This window comes from Ranitomeya imitator, chromosome 2 (assembly GCF_032444005.1).
Source record: "Ranitomeya imitator isolate aRanImi1 chromosome 2, aRanImi1.pri, whole genome shotgun sequence".
In the NCBI taxonomy this organism is placed as follows: domain Eukaryota; kingdom Metazoa; phylum Chordata; class Amphibia; order Anura; family Dendrobatidae; genus Ranitomeya; species Ranitomeya imitator.
In genome coordinates this window covers 739,448,706-739,467,748 of record NC_091283.1, presented here as the reverse complement: position 1 = coordinate 739,467,748, position 19,043 = coordinate 739,448,706, and the positions used below count along the sequence as shown (strand labels likewise).

Genomic DNA, 19,043 nt, shown 5'->3' with positions numbered 1-19,043 from the left:
TGGCCTGCTGCTCTGCATAGCTAAGTGCTTCTTTGCTATTTGTTGCTATTTTTTCTGTCCAGCTTGTCTATTTGTTTTGCTGGAAGCTCTGGGACACAAAGGGTGTACCTCCGTGCCGTTAGTTCGGTACGGAGGGTCTTTTTGCCCCCTTTGCGTGGTTTTCTTTAGGGTTTTGTGTAGACCGCAAAGTTATCTTTCCTATCCTCGTTCTGTCTAGAATATCGGGCCTCACTTTGCTGAATCTATTTCATCCCTACGTTTGTCTTTTCATCTTACTCACAGTCATTATATGTGGGGGGCTGCCTTTTCCTTTGGGGTATTTCTCTGAGGCAAGGTAGGCTTATTTTTCTATCTTCAGGCTAGTTAGTTTCTCAGGCTGTGCCGAGTTGCATAGGGAGCTTTAGGCGCAATCCACAGCTGCCTCTAGTTGTGTTTTGAGAGGATCAGGAATTGCGGTCTACAGAGTTTCAACGTCTCAGAGCTCGTTCTATTATTTTGGGTTATTGTCAGATCACTGTATGTGCTCTGATCGCTATGTACATTGTGTTACTGAATTGCCTAGCATAAAAGTGTGCCCAAACAGTGGTTTACCCCCACACATGGGTTATCAGCGTACTCAGGAGAAACTGGACAACAACTTTTGGGGTGAAATTTCTCCTGTAACCCTTGGGAAAATAAAAAATTCTGGGCTAAATAATTATTTTTGAGGAAAGAAAACGTATTTATTATTTTCACGGCTCTGCGTTATAAACTTCTGTGAAGCACTTTGGGGTTCAAAGTGCTCACCACACATCTAGATAAGTTCCTTTTGGGGTCTAGTTTCCAAAATGGGGTCACTTGTGGGGGGTTTCTACTGTTTAGCCACATCAGGGGCTCTGCAAACGCAACGTGACGCCCGCAGAGCATTCCATCAAAGTCTGCATTTCAAAACGTCACTACTTCACTTCCGAGCCCCAGCATGTGCCCAAACAGTAGTTTACCCCCACATATGGGGTATCACCGTACTCAGGAGAAACTGGACAACAAATATTGGGGTCAAATTTCTCCTGTTACCCTTGGGAAAATTAAAAAATTCTGGGCTAAGTAATTATTTTTGAGGAAAGAAAACGTATTTATTATTTTCACGGCTCTGCGTTATAAACTTCTGTGAAGCACTTGGGGGTTCAAAGTGCTCACCACACATCTAGATAAGTTCCTTTCGGGGTCTAGTTTCCAAAATGGGGTCACTTGTGGGGGGTTTCTACTGTTTAGCCACATCAAGGGCTTTGCAAACGCAATGTGACGCCCGCAGAGCATTCCATCAAAGTCTGCATTTCAAAACATCACTACTTCACTTCCGAGCCCCGGCATGTGCCCAAACAGTAGTTTACCCCCACATATGGGGTATCACCGTACTCAGGAGAAACTGGACAACAACTTTTGAGGTCAAATTTCTCCTGTTACCCTTGGGAAAATAAGAAATTGCAGGCTAAAAATCATTTTTGAGAAAATATTATTTTTTTTTTTTTCATGGCTCTGCGTTATAAACTTCTGTGAAGCACTTGGGGGTTCAAAGTCCTCACCACACATCTAGATTAGTTCCTTTGGGGGGGTCTAGTTTCCAAAATGGGGTCATTTGTGGGGGATCTCCAATGTTTAGGCACACAGGGGCTCTCCAAACGTGACATGGTGTCCGCTAATGATTGGAGCTAATTTTCCATTAAAAAAGCCAAATGGCGTGCCTTCCCTTCCGATCCCTGCCGTGCGCCCAAACAGTGGTTTACCCCCACATATGGGGTATCAGCGTACTCAGGACAAACTGGACAACAACATTTGTGGTCCAATTTCTCCTATTACCCTTGGCAAAATAGAAAATTCCAGGCTAAAAAATCATTTTTGAGGAAAGAAAAGTTATTTTTTATTTTCATGGCTCTGCGTTATAAACTTCTGTGAAGCACCTGGGGGTTTAAAGTGCTCAATATGCATCTAGATAAGTTCCTTGGGGGGGTCTAGTTTCTAAAATGGGGTCACTTGTGGGGGAGCTCCAATGTTTAGGCACACAGGGGCTCTCCAAACGCGACATGGTGTCCGCTAACAATTGGAGCTAATTTTCCATTCAAAAAGTCAAATGGCGCGCCTTCCCTTCCGAGCCCTGCCGTGTGCCCAAACAGTGGTTTACCCCCACATATGAGGTATCGGCGTACTCAGGAGAAATTGCTCAACAAATTTTAGGATCAATTTTATCCTATTACCCATGTGAAAATGAAAAAATTGAGGCGAAAAAAAAATTTTTGTGAAAAAAAAGTACTTTTTCATTTTTACAGATCAATTTGTGAAGCACCTGGGGGTTCAAAGTTCTCATTATGCATCTAGATAAGTTCCTTGGGGTGTCTAGTTTCCAAAATGGGGTCACTTGTGAGGGAGCTCCAATTTTTAGGCACACGGGGGCTCTCCAAACGTGACATGGTGTCCGATAAGGAGTGGAGCCAATTTTTCATTAAAAAAGTCAAATGGCGCTCCTTCCCTTCCAAGCCCTGCCGTGCGCCCAAACAGTGGTTTACCCCTACATATGAGGTATCAGCATACTCAGGACAAATTGGACAACAACTTTCATGGTTCAGTTTCTCCTTTTACCATTGAGAAATCAAAAAAATTGTTGCTAAAAGATCATTTTTGTGACTAAAAATTTAAATGTTCATTTTTTCCTTCCATATTGCTTCTGCTGCTGTGAAGCACCTGAAGGGTTAATAAACTTCTTGAATGTGGTTTTGTGCACCTTGAGGGGTGCAGTTTTTAGAATGGTGTCACTTTTGGGTATTTTCAGCCATATAGACCCCGTAAACTGACTTCAAATGTGAGGTGGTCCCTAAAAAAAATGGTTTTGCAAATTTCGTTGTAAAAATGAGAAATCGCTGGTCAAATTTTAACCCTTATAACTTCCAAGCAAAAAAAAATTTTGTTTCCAAAATTGTGCTAATGTAAAGTATACATGTGGGAAATGTTAGTTATTAACTATTTTGTGTCACATAACTCTCTGGTTTAACAGAATAAAAATTCAAATTGTGAAAATTGCGAAATTTTCAAAATTTTCGCCAAGTTTCCGCTTTTATCACAAATAAACGCATAATTTATTGACCTAAATTTACCAATAACATGAAGCCCAATATGTCACGAAAAAACAATCTCAGAACCGCTAGGATCCGTTGAAGCGTTCCTGAGTTATTACCTCATAAAGGGACACTGGTCAGAATTGCAAAAAACGGCCAGGTCATTAAGGTCAAAATAGGCTGGGTCATGAAGGGGTTAATGAGATGGATTCTGGTTAATGCTAAGATGTCCATCATGTACTAGAGAGATAGAGCTGGAGGAAGACAGGATTAATACCAATAGTATTTTCAGGCTAAAGTACATTTTGGTTGCGCATAAAACATGATATGATGCCAAAATATTATGTATACAAATATATATACTGTAAGAAAATAGGATGTACGGTCCTGCAGTGCAAGTATTTCCTCGATATGAGGCAGACAGGACCAATGCTGCTCAGCGTCCGAAGAGATGATGCACACCAGGGATTGTGCAATCCAGACTTGTTTATTTGGAAATCTGGACATACAGCCGATAACTGGTAATACAGTACTTTCTCCAGAAATGCAGGTGTAGACAGGGTACAGTAAGATGTAGCACCAAGTATAACTGCAAGTGTGAGCAGCAAGAGAGGTCGAAAGACTGATGCCTTTCTAAGCCCGTTAAAGAGCGTCCTCTCACAACAGAAAGTAAACTGAAAATGAAATGGCTGCTAGAGGAAGAGAAGACTTGACCCCTGAACCGGAAGTGAAAGACATGCCCATAAGAATAAATGAATAACAAGCAGCCATACGGAAAAAACGCCATTGGGTGGCAGCAGAGTAAAATATAACATATATAACAACATACATGGAACAGCACAGATTTTGGTTCTGGGATTTAGTAGCAACCAAAAGAAATCAACCAACAAGTGCTTAGCACCTCTGGGAACTCCTTTAAGATGGTCAAAAGCCTTTCTATGTGTCTACCTGATTAAGTTGTTTGAGAAAATTCTAAGGGGGTATAAAGCAGTCATCAGAATAAAAGAGGGTACTTTGAATTTCCATATACGGTATGTACCTTTGCGGTTTTGCTGCCTTCAGTCTGAATTTGCAATGAGAATATTGCAATAAGAGCAAGGAAAACTACTGAATAAAGAGATGTGTCATAACTTTTGCCCAGTGATGTATGTTTTTTTGGCATGTGTATGCTTAGATGTATTTTTAATTGTCTCCTATGAGAATGCTTACATACTGCAGGATTGAGATTGAGGACAGAGTTTGTTTCTCAAAGATATTTCTTTTTTGCATTTATGTGTTGTAGTAGACTATATGCTAAAACATATTCATAATTAATTATTTGGCAGAAACAACAATGATTGTAGTGACATAATCAAAGTACTGAAATCAATCGTGATCAGTCAAGCTTCCTAGTAGTTCACCTTTTCTCTGGCACAACCACGGTCTCAATTAAGTTTAAACCAATACCTGATTACAAGGACATTCAGCATGTGAATTGGCTATACAGAATATTTCTCACTAAATAATTATTACTGTCAGTGTTAGGATCATGGTAGTAGAAATGCCCCATATAGCAAAATTCTTTAAAAAATTATACTGACATGATTTCATTTGTAAAAATCACTACTGATATGGTGGAAAAGGTAAGAAAAATATATACCCTATTCAAAACCCCTGTCTGGAGGACATGTATGTAAATTACTTAGGTGCCTCACCGATTTTAATGCTAAGTTGTGTAATGCTTCAATTGCCACATGGTGGTGCTACAAGATGATTAAGCATTTGAATATTTCTTAAATTTTTTATTATGCTGTTATTATTTTAACAGAAAGTTATGTATTTTATACTTTTTGAAATGTTTTCTCTTTTCTAAAATGTTCTCTATAATACAAAAATATTATGGAAAAGATACAGTGGGTACGGAAAGTATTCATACCCCTTTACATTTTTCACTCTTTGTTTCATTGCAGCCATTTGGTAAATTCAAAAAAGTTCATTTTTTTCTCATTAATGTACACTCTGCACCTCATCTTGAATGATAAAGATCAGAAATGTAGATTTTTTTGCAAATTTATTTAAAAAGAAAAACTGAAATATCACATGGTCATAAGTATTAATTCCACCACCATGTTTCACTGTTGGGATTGTATTGGGCAGGTGATGAGCAGTGCCTGGTTTTCTCCATACATACCGCTTAGAATTATCACCAAAAAGGTCTATCTTCGTCTCATCAGACCAGAGAATCTTATTTCTCACAGTCTGGGAGTCCTTCATGTGTTTTTTATCAAATTCTATGCAGGCTTTCATATTTCTTGAACCAAGGAGAGACTTCCATTGGACCACTCTGCCATAAGGGCCAGACTGGTGGAGGGCTGCAGTGATAGTTGACTTTGTGGAGCTTTCTCCCATCTCCTACTACATCTCTGGAGGTCAGTCACAGTGAATTGGGGTGCTTCTTGTCTGGGAGTCCTTCATGTGTTTTTTTAGCAAATTCTATCCAGGCTTTCATATATCTTGAACCAAGGAGAGACTTCCATTGGACCACTCTGCCATAAAGGCCAGACTGGTGGAGGGCTGCAGTGATAGATAACTTTGTGGAGCTTTATCCCATCTTCTACTACATCCCTGGAGCTCAATCACAGTGAATTGGGGCTCTTCTCTCATCAAGGCTCTTCTCTCACGATTGTTCAGTTTGGCTGGACGGCCAGGTCTAGGAAGACTTCTGGTCGTCCCAAACTTCTTCCATTTAAGGATTATGGAGGCCACTGTGCTTTTAGGAACCTTGAGTACTGCAGAAATTATGTTGTAATTTTTGCCAGATCTGTGCCTTGCCACAATTCTGTCTCTGAGGACCTTGGCCAGTTCCTTTAACCATGATTCTCATTTGGTCTGACATGCACTGTGAGATGTGAGGTGTGAGCCTTTCCAAATCAAGTCCTATAAGTTTAATTAAACACAGCTGGACTCCAATGAAGGAGTAGAACCATCTCAAAGAGGATCACAAGGAAATGGAGAGCGTGTAACTTAAATATGAGTGTCTGAGCAAAGGGTCTGAATACCTATCACCATGTGATATTTCAGTTTTTCTTTTTCGGTGACGCAGTGGATAACACTGCAGCCTTGCAGTGCTGGAGTCCTGGGTTCAAGCCCCACTAAGGACAACATCTGCAAAGAGTTTGTATGTTCTCTCCGTGTTTGCGTGGGTTTCCTCCGGGTACTCCGGTTTCCTCCCACATTCCAAAGACATACTGATAGGGAATTTAGATTGTGAGCCCCAACGGGGACAGCAACGATAATGTGTGCAACCTGTGAAGCTCTGTGGAATATGTTAGCGCTATATAAAAAATAAAGATTATTATAACAAATAAAGATTATTATTATTAAATTTGCAAAGATTTCTACATTTCTGTTTTTTTTTCAGTTATGATGGGGTGCAGAGTGTACATTAATGAGAAAAAAATGACCTGTTTTGCATTTACCAAATGACTGCAATGAAACAAAGACTGAAAAATGTAAAGGGATCTGAATACCCACTGTATTTATTGTGCATGTTTTGTTGTTATACATTTATTATGTTTCTATTGAAAATACCGTAAGTGTTTTAAAAAAAAAATTAACACAATTGAATGTCATAATGATATTTGACAAATTATGTATAAATCATATTTTTTTTTATTTCCAGGGCCCTCCTGGACCTCCAGGTCCACCAGGATTAACAGGGCAAAAGGTACAATAATTTAAAACAAACCCATACAATTACGATTAACTTGAAATGTACTTTTTATGTTTTGCTTTTACTATTGTATTTTCCTAAAGCTGCAATAATTACAATCTGCAGATAAGAGTCTAAAAAATAATAAATATTGTATAGGACCTGACAAGCAGCTTTTTAGAGAATGTCACACCAGAATGTTAGCACCTTTAGCTTGATAAATATTCCACATTGTCTTTATTTTGTGGCTTAAGGGTCATGCTAAAATATCGTATTTTTTTGGATTATAAAACACACTTTTTCCCCAAAAATTTGAGAGGAAATTGGGGTCAGTCTTATAGTACGAATATAGCTTACCGGGGGGGGATGGCGGCAGTAGTGGCAGTGGAGCGGGGTCACAAGAGGCAGGGTCAACGCTGCAGGAAGCTGGCGAGAGTGGTGCAATGCTGCAGGCCCTGGGTTGGGAGTACGGGGTGTCCCTGCGGTGTGATGCGAGACAAGAGCCATTGATCTCCTGGTTGTGGGCTTGAGGAAAATGTTGCCAGCAGATGTGCAGATTTAGGACTCATCTCAATGAAGGCTTCCAGCAGCGGCAACCCTGCTCTTGTCGCCTGCACTACCGCCGCCCCTGTAAGCTTAATTCGAACTCTAAGACGGAACCCCATTTTGACATTAAATTTTTTTCCCTATTTTTGCTCTTCTAAATTTGGGGTGCGTCTTATGGTCAGATGTGTCTTATAGTCCAAAAAATATGATAATACATCATATTTTAAAATATTTTTAGTTTAAGCTCGTTTTCTAAATTTATGTCCCCAAATTATGAATCATTTACTTTCAGCCTGTTATGTAATTTGGCTATTATTTTTCTCTCTTAGGGTGAAATTGGATTACCTGGTCCTCCTGGCCATGATGGAGACAAGGTAAACTGTGATTACCTCTATTATCTGTTATATGTACAGTGTCATTTTATGCCTAAAGTTTTGTTGAATTTTAAGGAAATAAAAAAGCCAAACACTTGACCTCAAATTAAAAGTCTTTTTGGTCACTGTTTTTCCTCCTGCTTCCATTTTGAAGTCAATAAGAAAAAAAACCAACAGGTAGGCGGTCACATTGCATAGGCTTAGCCCATTATCTGAGTTACATATTTTATTGTAGGATTGTATTGCGCTATGGTTGTATTTACTTACACAGTAAGAATATTCAGCTGCATTAAATTATCACATGGTTTCAGGGACCTCGTGGGAAAACTGGTGAGTCTGGACCTCCAGGTCCACCAGGACAGGATGGACTTCAAGGACCAAAGGGCGATTCAGGTCCCAGAGGGTTACATGGGCCAAAAGGCGATAAGGGAGATGTAGGACTAACAGGTTCACCTGTAAGTAATAATGTAAAAATTTACAAAATACTGAACAACATATAATAAATGTATACAGTGCAGAACATACCCAGCTAATATTGGTGGATTATCCTCTGGATAAGTAGTCAATAGGGCATATTTATCAAAACTGTGAAATTGCTATTCTTAAATCTTCTGTTCTTGAAGTAATATTTGGTAGAATAATGCTGTATATTTATTAATACTTTCTAAGTCTTTGACTTAGTATAGACAATCTTAAAATGTGGCAAATTTATCAAAATGGTTCATGCAGTTTGATAAATGTGTCTATTGTTAAGACTGTCTATTTTAAGGTTACACCGCTTATTTATTAGTTTGCTTTTAAGCGCCTTGTGTCGCATGTTAAACCATGCCCATTTTCTGATAAATCTTGCCTTTTCAGCAAGGCCGTACCTCCTAGTTGGACAAGTTGTTAAAAGTGTCTGAAACACATTATAAACATGGCCTAGGTCATTAAAGACAGTTTTGTGACACAAATTACACCTGAATTCTGGCAAGATTAGCTTAAAGGGAACCTGTCACCCCCCCTTCCCCTGGCGTTTTTAACTAAAAGAGCCACCTTGTGCAGCACTAATGCTGCATTCTGCCAAGGTGGCTCTTTTAGTTCGGGTCCCTTCCACCGCTGAAAGAATCGTTTTTATAATTTGTCCCTCATACCTCTAGTTTGTCAGGGGGGCAGGTCTTTCCCCCCTGACAGACGCCTCACAGCCATCAGTAATTTCCTCCTTTCTTCTGGGCGCTGCCTCCTCAGCATTCAGTTATTTACCCAGCGCCTGCACTGTAATCTTTTGTCTTGGTCATGCGCAGTTAGCGCTGCCCGTCCACTGACAACACATGATGTCTTCCTTCTTGCGTCTGCGTGGACATGTGGCCCGAGATCCCGCCCCGCAGTCTCTTCTGATTGATTCACAATGTGGGGCTGGGAATCTTGGGCATGCGCAGTAGTTCTGTGCGGCTCTCCCTCATCTTCCTCTGCCTCTTTCCTACTGTGCAGCGTCATAGGAATCTAAAGATATCTGACGATTCCTATGATGCTGCACAGTAGGAAAGAGGCAGAGGGAGATGAAGGAGAGCTGCAGAGAAGTACTGTGTAGAAAGAAGTAAGCAGCTGCTAAACACCTATAGTGGTGGCTTTTCAGCCCTAAGAACGAAAGGATGGAGCATAAAAATATTCACAGCTTTGGTTATTTGATTAAGGTGCCAAATGTAATTCAGAACTCTTGAAAAGGGTATATGTTAATTGCTTCTGTACACAATAAATTAGTATTACAGTTATATTATAGACATTTCTACTCAAAGAGATACTTGATTGACTTTCTTGAAATTTTTACTGCTGATTTGTATAGTTATAGTATCAGTTTTGACCTGGGGAAATATTTGTCTTTTAGGGCCTTGATGGCCCCACTGGAGAAAAAGGAGAGCAGGGTGAACATGGACCTCTAGGACCTCCAGGTCTTCTAGGCCCAATTGGGCTTCCAGGACTTACAGTAAGCTTTTCTCTCAAGTAAATTCTGCATTAATCTAGGTATGTCTCTGTATGTAGCTATATACCTTAGTAGGACTGACTGGCTTGAAAGGTGTGAACGTAATCTAATTTTTCATGGTTATAAAATTATAATTGAGCGAGTAAAGTGTCGAATTTCTATCTTAGAATTTATTAAGCTCCACAATATTCTGATACAGTAAATACCGTAAGTTAACCAATGGCACCAAGGTGCCAAAGTGCTCGGCTCATGCTAAAGTGCTAGCAGAGCATGGTACAGGTCCTTAGACTTTCTATCGAGCTTATAAATCATTCTGTGTGTGCTCCAAAAGTAAGATGAACACTGGTAAGATGAGTGGGTCTTACAAAACTTCATAGTGAAAAAAAATATCAATTTTTTTTCTGCCTACCGCATTTATAATTATTACACAATTATATTATTATTATATTATTACACAATAATATTATTACACAATTATATTATTATTATATTATATTATTATACAATTACACAATTATTGCACATATACTATGTCAATTTTTTTTTTTTTAACTAGGGAGAGAAAGGAGAGACAGGGGAGAAAGGAGATTCTGGAAACACGGTAAATATATTTTTCATCCATGTGAATAATACTTCCTATCTTGTATAGAAAAATTTTCAGCAGTCTCATTAGTATCAATGGCAAAATTACAATGAAAGGTAGCACCACTATTTACAGTAGATGACACTACTCACAATAGGTAGTGTCACAGCTCACTTACTCCTCCTCCCTTCACATTGACCTTTACCCAGATTGCAGCTCAGAAACTACTCAGAAACATGGGTTGAATTAGTCTTTTGCTCCTAATATCCATATGAAGAGTAGGAAAAATGAGTTTAATGTTAGATACAGCGGTCAGTGTGAAAACTGTAAGTATTTTATTTTTTGTTACTCAGTCATATGATACATAAGAAAACAATATGCAAAATATACAGTACGTAAACATGAAAAGCTAACTTAATCAATAGACAATTTTGTGATGATACAATTCCTTTAACGGACCAAGAAACATGACAATATCTGTACAAGGAGAATTAGAACCTTAGCTGAGGATGTCCGCTCCAATATGGAGTGTGCATCGCTATGGGTACCATTTTATTCACATTACCAATATATTGCCTGACATGGATATACACTATAATTAGGAGGAGTGACCACTTTTTTGCATCAAATAATTCCTGATAAATTACCCTCCCTTGTTTTTCAATCCCTGTCCAGACCCTCATAACAAGCTAACATTTGTTATCACTTACCCCAGTAGCAGAATGAACATAACGTAACGTGCTTTCTGACTTCTAGTTTCAATTTATGTATGAAATATACTTTGATTTCTTCTGTGATCGCAGGTATATGTTTCATTGTTATATTTGTGTGGCTCTAGGTGTCTGGACCTCCTGGTTCTCCGGGTGTTCCTGGGCCTGTAGTAAGTTCTAATGCTTTAAATATCTTCTTCTTATGCACTTTTCTATCTATTTGTGACATTGACCAATTGTGTTGTGTCTTTGGTTCTTCTCAGCAATGTCTTCCTGCGTCTTCCATACTAAAGCCCCCGTCACACATAGCGAGATCGCTGCTGAGTCACAAGTTTTGTGACGCAACAGCGACCTCAGTAGCGATCTCGCTATGTGTGACACGTAGCAGCGATCAGGCCCCTGCTGTGAGATCGCTGGTCGAGTCGGAATGGCCTGGACCTTTTTTTGATCGTTGAGGTCCCGCTGGGTAGCACACATCGCTGTGTTTGACACCTTACCAACGACCTCGTTGACAGGACGTCCCATTGAATCGTCATGAAATAGCATCGTTGTACAGGTCGCTACAGGTCGCCGCATCGCTGCTGCGTCGTTGGGGAGATCGCACTGTGTGACATCTCACCAGCGACCACATAGCGACGCAGCAACGATCCCTGACAGGTCGTATCGTTGTCGGGATCGCTTAAGCGTCGCTATGTGTGACGGGGCCTTAATCTTGTGTAATAATGAAGCCGAGGCAGCTATCCTATTTAAGCATTTGGATAACCCTTTCCATAGACCCTGTGTGCTTTGCAGGAATCCTTTAGCCATTTCTCATTTCAGCTACATATTTTATATTTTACTGAATGTTTTCTATATTCAGTCATTATTTAGAATTTTTTTTATAGTTGTGTTGTTGGACATGGTGCACTAAAGCTTGATCCATGATGCTCCATATTGTGGAGCAGAGCTCTTAAAATGTTCCTCTAGGATCCTGCTCTATAATCACTTTTCTAAACCATTCTTATCTGTTATTGTACTCAATAAGGATCGTTTAATGGGAATTTGTCAGAATCTTCCACCCATCCTTCCCCCAAAACTGTTTACATTGTCATGTTGTCATCCATATTTTTACTTATGCAATCTGTTGCTCTCTGACTGGAAAAAAAAGTTTTCATTAATATGTAAATGAGGCTCAAGTGCTTTGGGTGTGTCAAAGCACTTCCCAGACCTTTGACTTTCCTGCTTTATTATGAAAATTTTATTTCACATAAGCAATCTGCCGTGTATACATTTTGACATTTCAGCCTTGGTCTTGAATGAGAGATGCCTGCTTGTTGAGAAATCATCTTTTATCCCTTTATGTAAATGATCTCTTCCAGGCTCAGACGTCATTATCATCTGATCGCCTCCCACAGCGGCATTGTGTGACTGTGACGTTGAGCTTTCATCCTGTACTCTTGCGCCTGCGCAGTCCCAGTGCCATCACTCCTATTCAGTGTTTCGCCCTTCTCAGGGTACTGGCTTCATGTTTCTATTGCACTGGTGTTGGCGACTCACTGGTACTTCCACTCTCAGCGTTCCCCGACACACCGAAATACTGGGAGCAGAAGTACCAGTGTGAGAGGCGACTTACATGGAAGAAGTGATAAAAGATGACTTATCAACAACAAGGCGTCTGATATGAGACACACAGGGATCACTCTCCTCAGCAGTCTGTAACCTGTATGCCCATATTAATAGTTGTGGTGACAGATTCAATTTAATATATGGTTTAAGTGTTTCCTTCTAAGTGCAAGCTTATGTGTGCAGTTGTAGTGCTGATGTTTGGGGTGTGTGTGGAAGAAGTGCAAAAAATACCCAAAATATATTTGTTTGGTCCAACAAACCATTATACTAGACATGATTTAATGATAGAACACTGTTTACTGGTTTATTTTCTATTATTTCTCTAGCTCTAACATACTCTATATTTCAAGAATAAAATCATTGGCATTAATCAACGTCAGTTTTTCTAATATAATCTTTTATGCATATGTTAATTTCAAGGGCCCGCCTGGACTTCCTGGCCATAAGGTAAGCATAAAACAATTTATTTCTAATCATATTGTGTGCACATTTACATATGTTGTCTTCATGCCTGCACAAGGGCTTTAGTGATGTATCTAATATAATAAATACATTGCAAGGGAACCAAGGTAGTGCTGCATGACAGTGATCAGCGCACCTACCACGAGACCCGTTTCACCACGCGTTTTTCCCTTGGTTATATGTAAATATTACTTTACTACTACTAATATTCATTATTATTTACCTTTGGGATATTTCTACATTTAACTTTATCAGCTAAATAATTCTATTAAACGTTTCATGTACATGCATACAGGCACTTATTTTACCTACTACTATAAGATCATACTTTTTTGATCACCTACGATTGTGCTTTCTTTGTACACATGTACTTGTGAAACTTCCATGTATAGCTCACCTGCCACATACACATTTGGTTACATGTAGGCACATTCATGTATGTATCACACCATTTTTTAAGGTGTCTCTATTTGTCTTTTGGTGTTTGCGTTAACTATTTTGCATATACATGTTCTTAACCCTGCTGTTCTGTTGGTCAAAAATGACCGACTTTGAACTTCAATATTCTTTAAAATATTCAAGATGCGGCTCTGAAACCCGTGGCCGACCGACCCATCCTCATTTAAGTCAATCAACCACAAGTTTCAGAACCGCATCTTGAACACCCCAAAAAATACCAAAGTTCAAAATAGGTCTCCCCAGACCGAACAGAACAGCAGGGTTAATGAATCCATATAATAAAATGTAACTGTTTAAATGATTGTTGTGATATATTTCATCCCCGTCACAATCGTTTTCTTTCTTCTTTATATATTTGTGAGACAAAAAGGAAGCCGCTTGGCCATTGATGTAACCAGAGTCTGGTGCCAAATTTAGATCTGAGTGCCCACACCGTCACCTCTGCGTGTTAGTCACATATATGGGCCATTGTAGCGTTCTAAATCCTATAAGTAGATGCAAGTTGCACCCCTCCCCCATTATGTAGCAATGTCCTCCATCTTGGGTTCCTTCCTGATATATATGTCCCCCATCCCTGGCCCATCCTAGTATGTACAATCATGACCGAAAATTGTTGGCACCCTTGAAATTGTTCCAGAAAATTAAGTATTTATTCCATAAAATTGTTGCAATTACACGTTTTGTTGTATATAAGTTTATTTCCTTTGCGTGTATTGGAACAACACAGAAAAACAGAAAAAAAAAAGGCAAATTAGACATTATTTCGATAAAATTGTTGGCACCTTTCCAAAATTGTGGATAAACAACTTTGTTTCAAGCATGTGAAGCTCGTTCAAAGTCACCTGTGGCAAGTAACATGTGTGGGCAATATGAAAATCACACCTGAAACCAGATAAAAAGGGGAGAAGTTGACTCAATCTTTGCATTGTGTGTCTGTGTGTGCCACACTAAGCTTGGAGAACAAAAAGAGTGGAAAACTGTATGAGGACTTGAGAACCAAAATTGTTGAAGAATATTAACATTTACAATGTTACAAGACCATCTCCAGAGATATGGATGTTCCTTTATCTATGATGCACAACATAATCAAGTAGTTTACAACCCATGGCACTGTAGCTAATCTCCCTGGGTGTGGATATAATGTTGCCGATTTTTCAATCACAGTCCATGTACAACATTACTGATACTTGTGTGCTTTGATCTCCTTTATCACTCTGGTACTAGGCCCTGTTTACATGATTTTTGTACACAATTGTACTTGGTTGCCATCTAGTGGCTATACCATATTACTACAGTGAGATTTTTTTTAATGAATTTCTGTCTGTGGTTTGAGACTAATTTTCAACTATTTTACTAATGTGTAAGAATCTACTTCTGCTACCCTATTACCTATTACATTTATGAGTCTTTAGTGTTCTCACATTTTTTTGTCCTCACCAATTGACCTACTAATTATTTTTTATTTGGAATACTTATTGTATTGTTGAATATGAATTCTTTTGACTTTTTCAATAAAATGCAATTTTTAATTAAATAGCCTATTTTACCATTTCATATCTATTTTGGAGTCAGTATACACAATTTTCCGTATTTTTGTCTCCTAAATTGTACTGGGAGTTCCCCATATAATTTTCGTGATTATTGAACAATACTAGTATTGTTCATATTTCTGGTACTTTTATATTAAGCGCATAAAAAAGCTAGACTTAGTTTGCAAAATTGTGAGTAAACCAAAATCCTTCTGGGAAAGTGTCTTGTGGACAGATGAGACCAAGATAGAGCTTTTTGGTAAACCAGAACATTCTACTGTTTGCCAAAAATGGAAAGAGGCCTACAACGAAAAGAGCACAGTACCTACAGTCAAATCTGGTGGAGGTTCAAAGATGTTTTGGTGCTTCTGGTACTGGGTGCCTTGACTGTGTGCAAATCATCATGAAATCTGAAGATTACCAAGGATTTGGGGTTGTAATATAGTATAGTGCCCAGTGTCAGAAAGCTGGGTCTGCGTCTTAGGTCATGGGTCTTCCAGCAGGACAATGACCCCAAATATACTTCAAAAAGCACCCAGAAATGGATGGAAACAAAGCGCTAGTGGCGACCAAAGATGTCTCTAGATCTAAATCCCATTGAACACCTGTGGAGAGATCTTAAAACTGCTGTTGGGAGAAGGTCCTCTTCAAATATGAGAGACCTGGAGTACTTTGCAAAATAATAGTATTCCAAAATTCCAGTTGGGAGGTGTAAGAAGCTTGTTGATGGTTATGCTAAGTGATTGATTGCAATTATTTATTCCAAAGGGTGTACAACAAAATTTTGTCTGGCTCATTTTTGGGGTTTTGTGTGAAATTTGCCTTTTTTTTTTCTTTTTTATGTTGTTCTAATGCACACAAAGAAAATAAACGTGTATAATAAAACATGAGTATTTGCAATAAATTTTTTTTAGAAATACTTTATTTTCTGGAACAATTTCAAGGGTGCCAACACTTTTGACAATGACAGTATGTCCCTTATCCTGATAATAATAATAATCTTTATTTTTATATAGCGCTAACATATGCCACAGCGCTTTACAGTTTGCATACATTATCCTGATATATATAGCACCCATTCTGGGATATATGTCCCTTATCCTCGGTCCCATCCTGTTACATAGGACCTCCATCTTGGTATATCTGTTCCACATCCTGGTATATATGTCCCCTATCCTGGCCCCATCCTCGTATATATGTCTCTTATCCTGGGTCCCATCCTGTTATATAGGACCTCCATCTTGGTATATATGTTCTCCCATCTTGGTATATCTGTTCCACATCCTGGTATATATGCCTCTTATCCTTGGCCCCATCCTGTTATACATATCTAGCATTCTGGTTTATATGTCTTTTATCCTGGGCTTGATCCTGGTATGTACGTTCCCCATCCTGTTATATATATATATATATATATGTATATATATATATATATACATATATATATACATATATATATATATATATATATATGTGTATATATATATATATATCCCCTTCCTGGTATATATGTTGCCCATCCTGGTACATGTCCCCCATTTTGCCGCTGTTCTTTAATGCATAGAAAAAAAAATAAATGATTATACTCACATTATGTCCTGTCCCCGGCCGATTGGCCTTCTCTTCTGAAACCGGCAGCTGCGTACAAGCAACGGGAGCGCATGATGTCATTGCCATGCATCCTCAGTCACGTGCCCACCGACATCAGATGCTGACCTCTTATTGGCCGGCAGCGTGTATTGCCACGTACAGACCAGGCGGGTCTTTGCATGTCCTAGGACACACATCCAGTTGAAGTGTTCTCTAGCATCGGCTAGCCCCTCTGCCGCATGGGCCTCTTCCTGGTTGTGACCGTGATTGTTTCTCCCCTGCCCTTGACACTGCCATCTTCCTCCCAAAAATGCATGTTGAAATATCATCCACACACTCAGCTAGCTGCCGTAATAATCAGTGGTGCCCTGTTAAATGAAAGGAATCACTGAACATCCCAAGCAGTAGAAGTGAAGATGATGATACTCGCAACATCATGGTAAATCTTCTTTATTATTTCATAGCAAACAATAAAAATCAGGTGGCGATAGTACAAGCAAACCTTCAGCAGAATACATCTGTTTTTGTGTTATTGACACTTCACAACAGACACAAAACAGCCATAGCCTGCTGTTATTTGCCTGTACTCTCTCCTACCTGATTTTTACTCCTTGCTGTGAAATAATAAGATTTTCCATGATTTGGTGACCACTAGGGTTGAGCGAAACAGATCGTTCATTTTCCAAAGTCGCCGACTTTTGTCAAAGTTGGGTTTCATGAAACCCGACCCGATCCCTGTGTGGGGTCGGCCATGCGGTACGCGACTTTCGCGCCAAAGTTGTGTTTCATATGACGCGCTTGGCACCATTTTTTCAGCCAATGAAGGAGCGTGGGCAGAGTGATGACATAGGTCTTAGGGGCGTGGACGCCTATCGCCATCTTGTCGCTTGTGCGCTGTAGCGATTTGCAATGTGTAACACCAGCTTTTCTGTTCAGGGACGAGAGAGAGAGAGAGAGAGAGAGAAAAAAAATTCCATTGACTTTGCATTGGGTTTCGTGTTTCGGTCGACCCCCCACTTTTCGCCATAATCGGCCGATTTCACTCGACTCGACTTTTGAGATAGTCGGGTTTCGCGAAACCTGGCTCGACCCTAAAAAAGTAAAAGTCGCTCAACCCTAGTGACCACTGATGAGTGCCGTCATCTTCACTTCTACTGCTTGGGAAAGTATATTTGTAAAATCAATTCATTTCTTCCAGCAATCAGGTCACTCCAATTTTTGCCTAAATATGCTGACAAGCTCTAATCCTCTGTTTAATTAGGATTTCTGTAAACTGACCTAGTCTGCCCTGAGAGTCACTAGGATAGATTCTGCTATATGAATTGTAATATGGTACCAGGTATAATAGTAAACAATGTTTCACTTGCCATAACTACCGGTATGTACTATTTTTTTATGCTTGGTGTAAATGCCTGTTTTTCTGAACCTGACATTGTTAATGCTTTGTTTCCATGCCTTTCCATTCATGAGATAAGGCCTTTTCCATCCATGTATTTAAATCTAGTCTTGTCAGCCAACTGGACATGATTGGGAAGAATACTCATAAGAGAAGAGTTAGGGTACTGTCCCACGGTCAGTAAACGCTGCAGATTGGATGCTGCGTACATCCGCAGTGTCCAACCTGCAGCGTCCAGACGATACAGCATAGTGGAGACAAAACATAAAGCTAAATCTACAATGGAATGGTTCACAAATAAACGTATCCTGGTGTTAGAATGGCCAAGTCAAAGTCCAGACCTCAATCCAGTCGAGAATCTGTGGAAAGAGCTGAAAACTACTGTTCACACACAATCTCCATCAAACCTCACTGAGCTCAAGCTGTTTGCCAAGGAAGAATGGACAAGAATTTCAGTCTGTCGATTGCCAAACTGATAGACACTTACCCCAAGCGACTTGCAGATGTAATCAGAGCAAAACGTGGAGCAACAAAGTATTAAGGTAAAGGGGCCAAATAATATTGCACGCCCACTTTTCAGTTTTTGAATTGCCACAAAAATTTAAAATAACCAATAAATTCCGTTCAACTTCACAATTGTGTTCCACTTGTTGATTCTTCACCAAAAATTTACATTTGGTATCTTTATGTTTGAAGCATGATATGTGGGAAAAGGTTGAAAAGTTCCAGGGAGCCGAATACTTTCGCAAGGCACTGTATATACAGAGAAGAGGGGGACATATCTCAGGAACAAAGTGGCGCAAAAAAAATGAAAAACAACGTCAGATTTAGGCAACGTTCAGACATTCAGCATTTGGTCAGAATTTTACATCAGTATTTGTAAGCCAGAATCAGGGGTGGAACAATCAGAGGAAACGTATAATAGAAACACGTCACCACTTTTGTATTATCACCCGCTACTGGTTTTAGCTTACTGATGTAAAATACTGACCAAATAATGAATGTGTGAACATGGCCTTAAGAGAAAAACGGCATTTGCACCATAAAAAAAT

General features: G+C 39.4%; 1 protein-coding gene across 7 annotated transcripts in view; it reads left to right on the top strand.

The window, feature by feature from the left end:
- The window catches only part of COL13A1 (collagen type XIII alpha 1 chain), a 428,454-nt gene that overhangs the window by 357,354 nt on the left and 52,057 nt on the right, over nucleotides 1-19,043 (top strand). For all 7 annotated transcript variants that reach the window (XM_069753227.1, XM_069753230.1, XM_069753223.1 and 4 more), the window contains 7 exons: nucleotides 6,748-6,792; nucleotides 7,653-7,697; nucleotides 8,009-8,152; nucleotides 9,562-9,660; nucleotides 10,214-10,258; nucleotides 11,079-11,120; nucleotides 12,976-13,002. In XM_069753227.1, coding sequence (XP_069609328.1) covers nucleotides 6,748-6,792; nucleotides 7,653-7,697; nucleotides 8,009-8,152; nucleotides 9,562-9,660; nucleotides 10,214-10,258; nucleotides 11,079-11,120; nucleotides 12,976-13,002 — 447 coding nt within the window. The remainder of the gene's footprint in view (nucleotides 1-6,747; nucleotides 6,793-7,652; nucleotides 7,698-8,008; nucleotides 8,153-9,561; nucleotides 9,661-10,213; nucleotides 10,259-11,078; nucleotides 11,121-12,975; nucleotides 13,003-19,043) is intronic.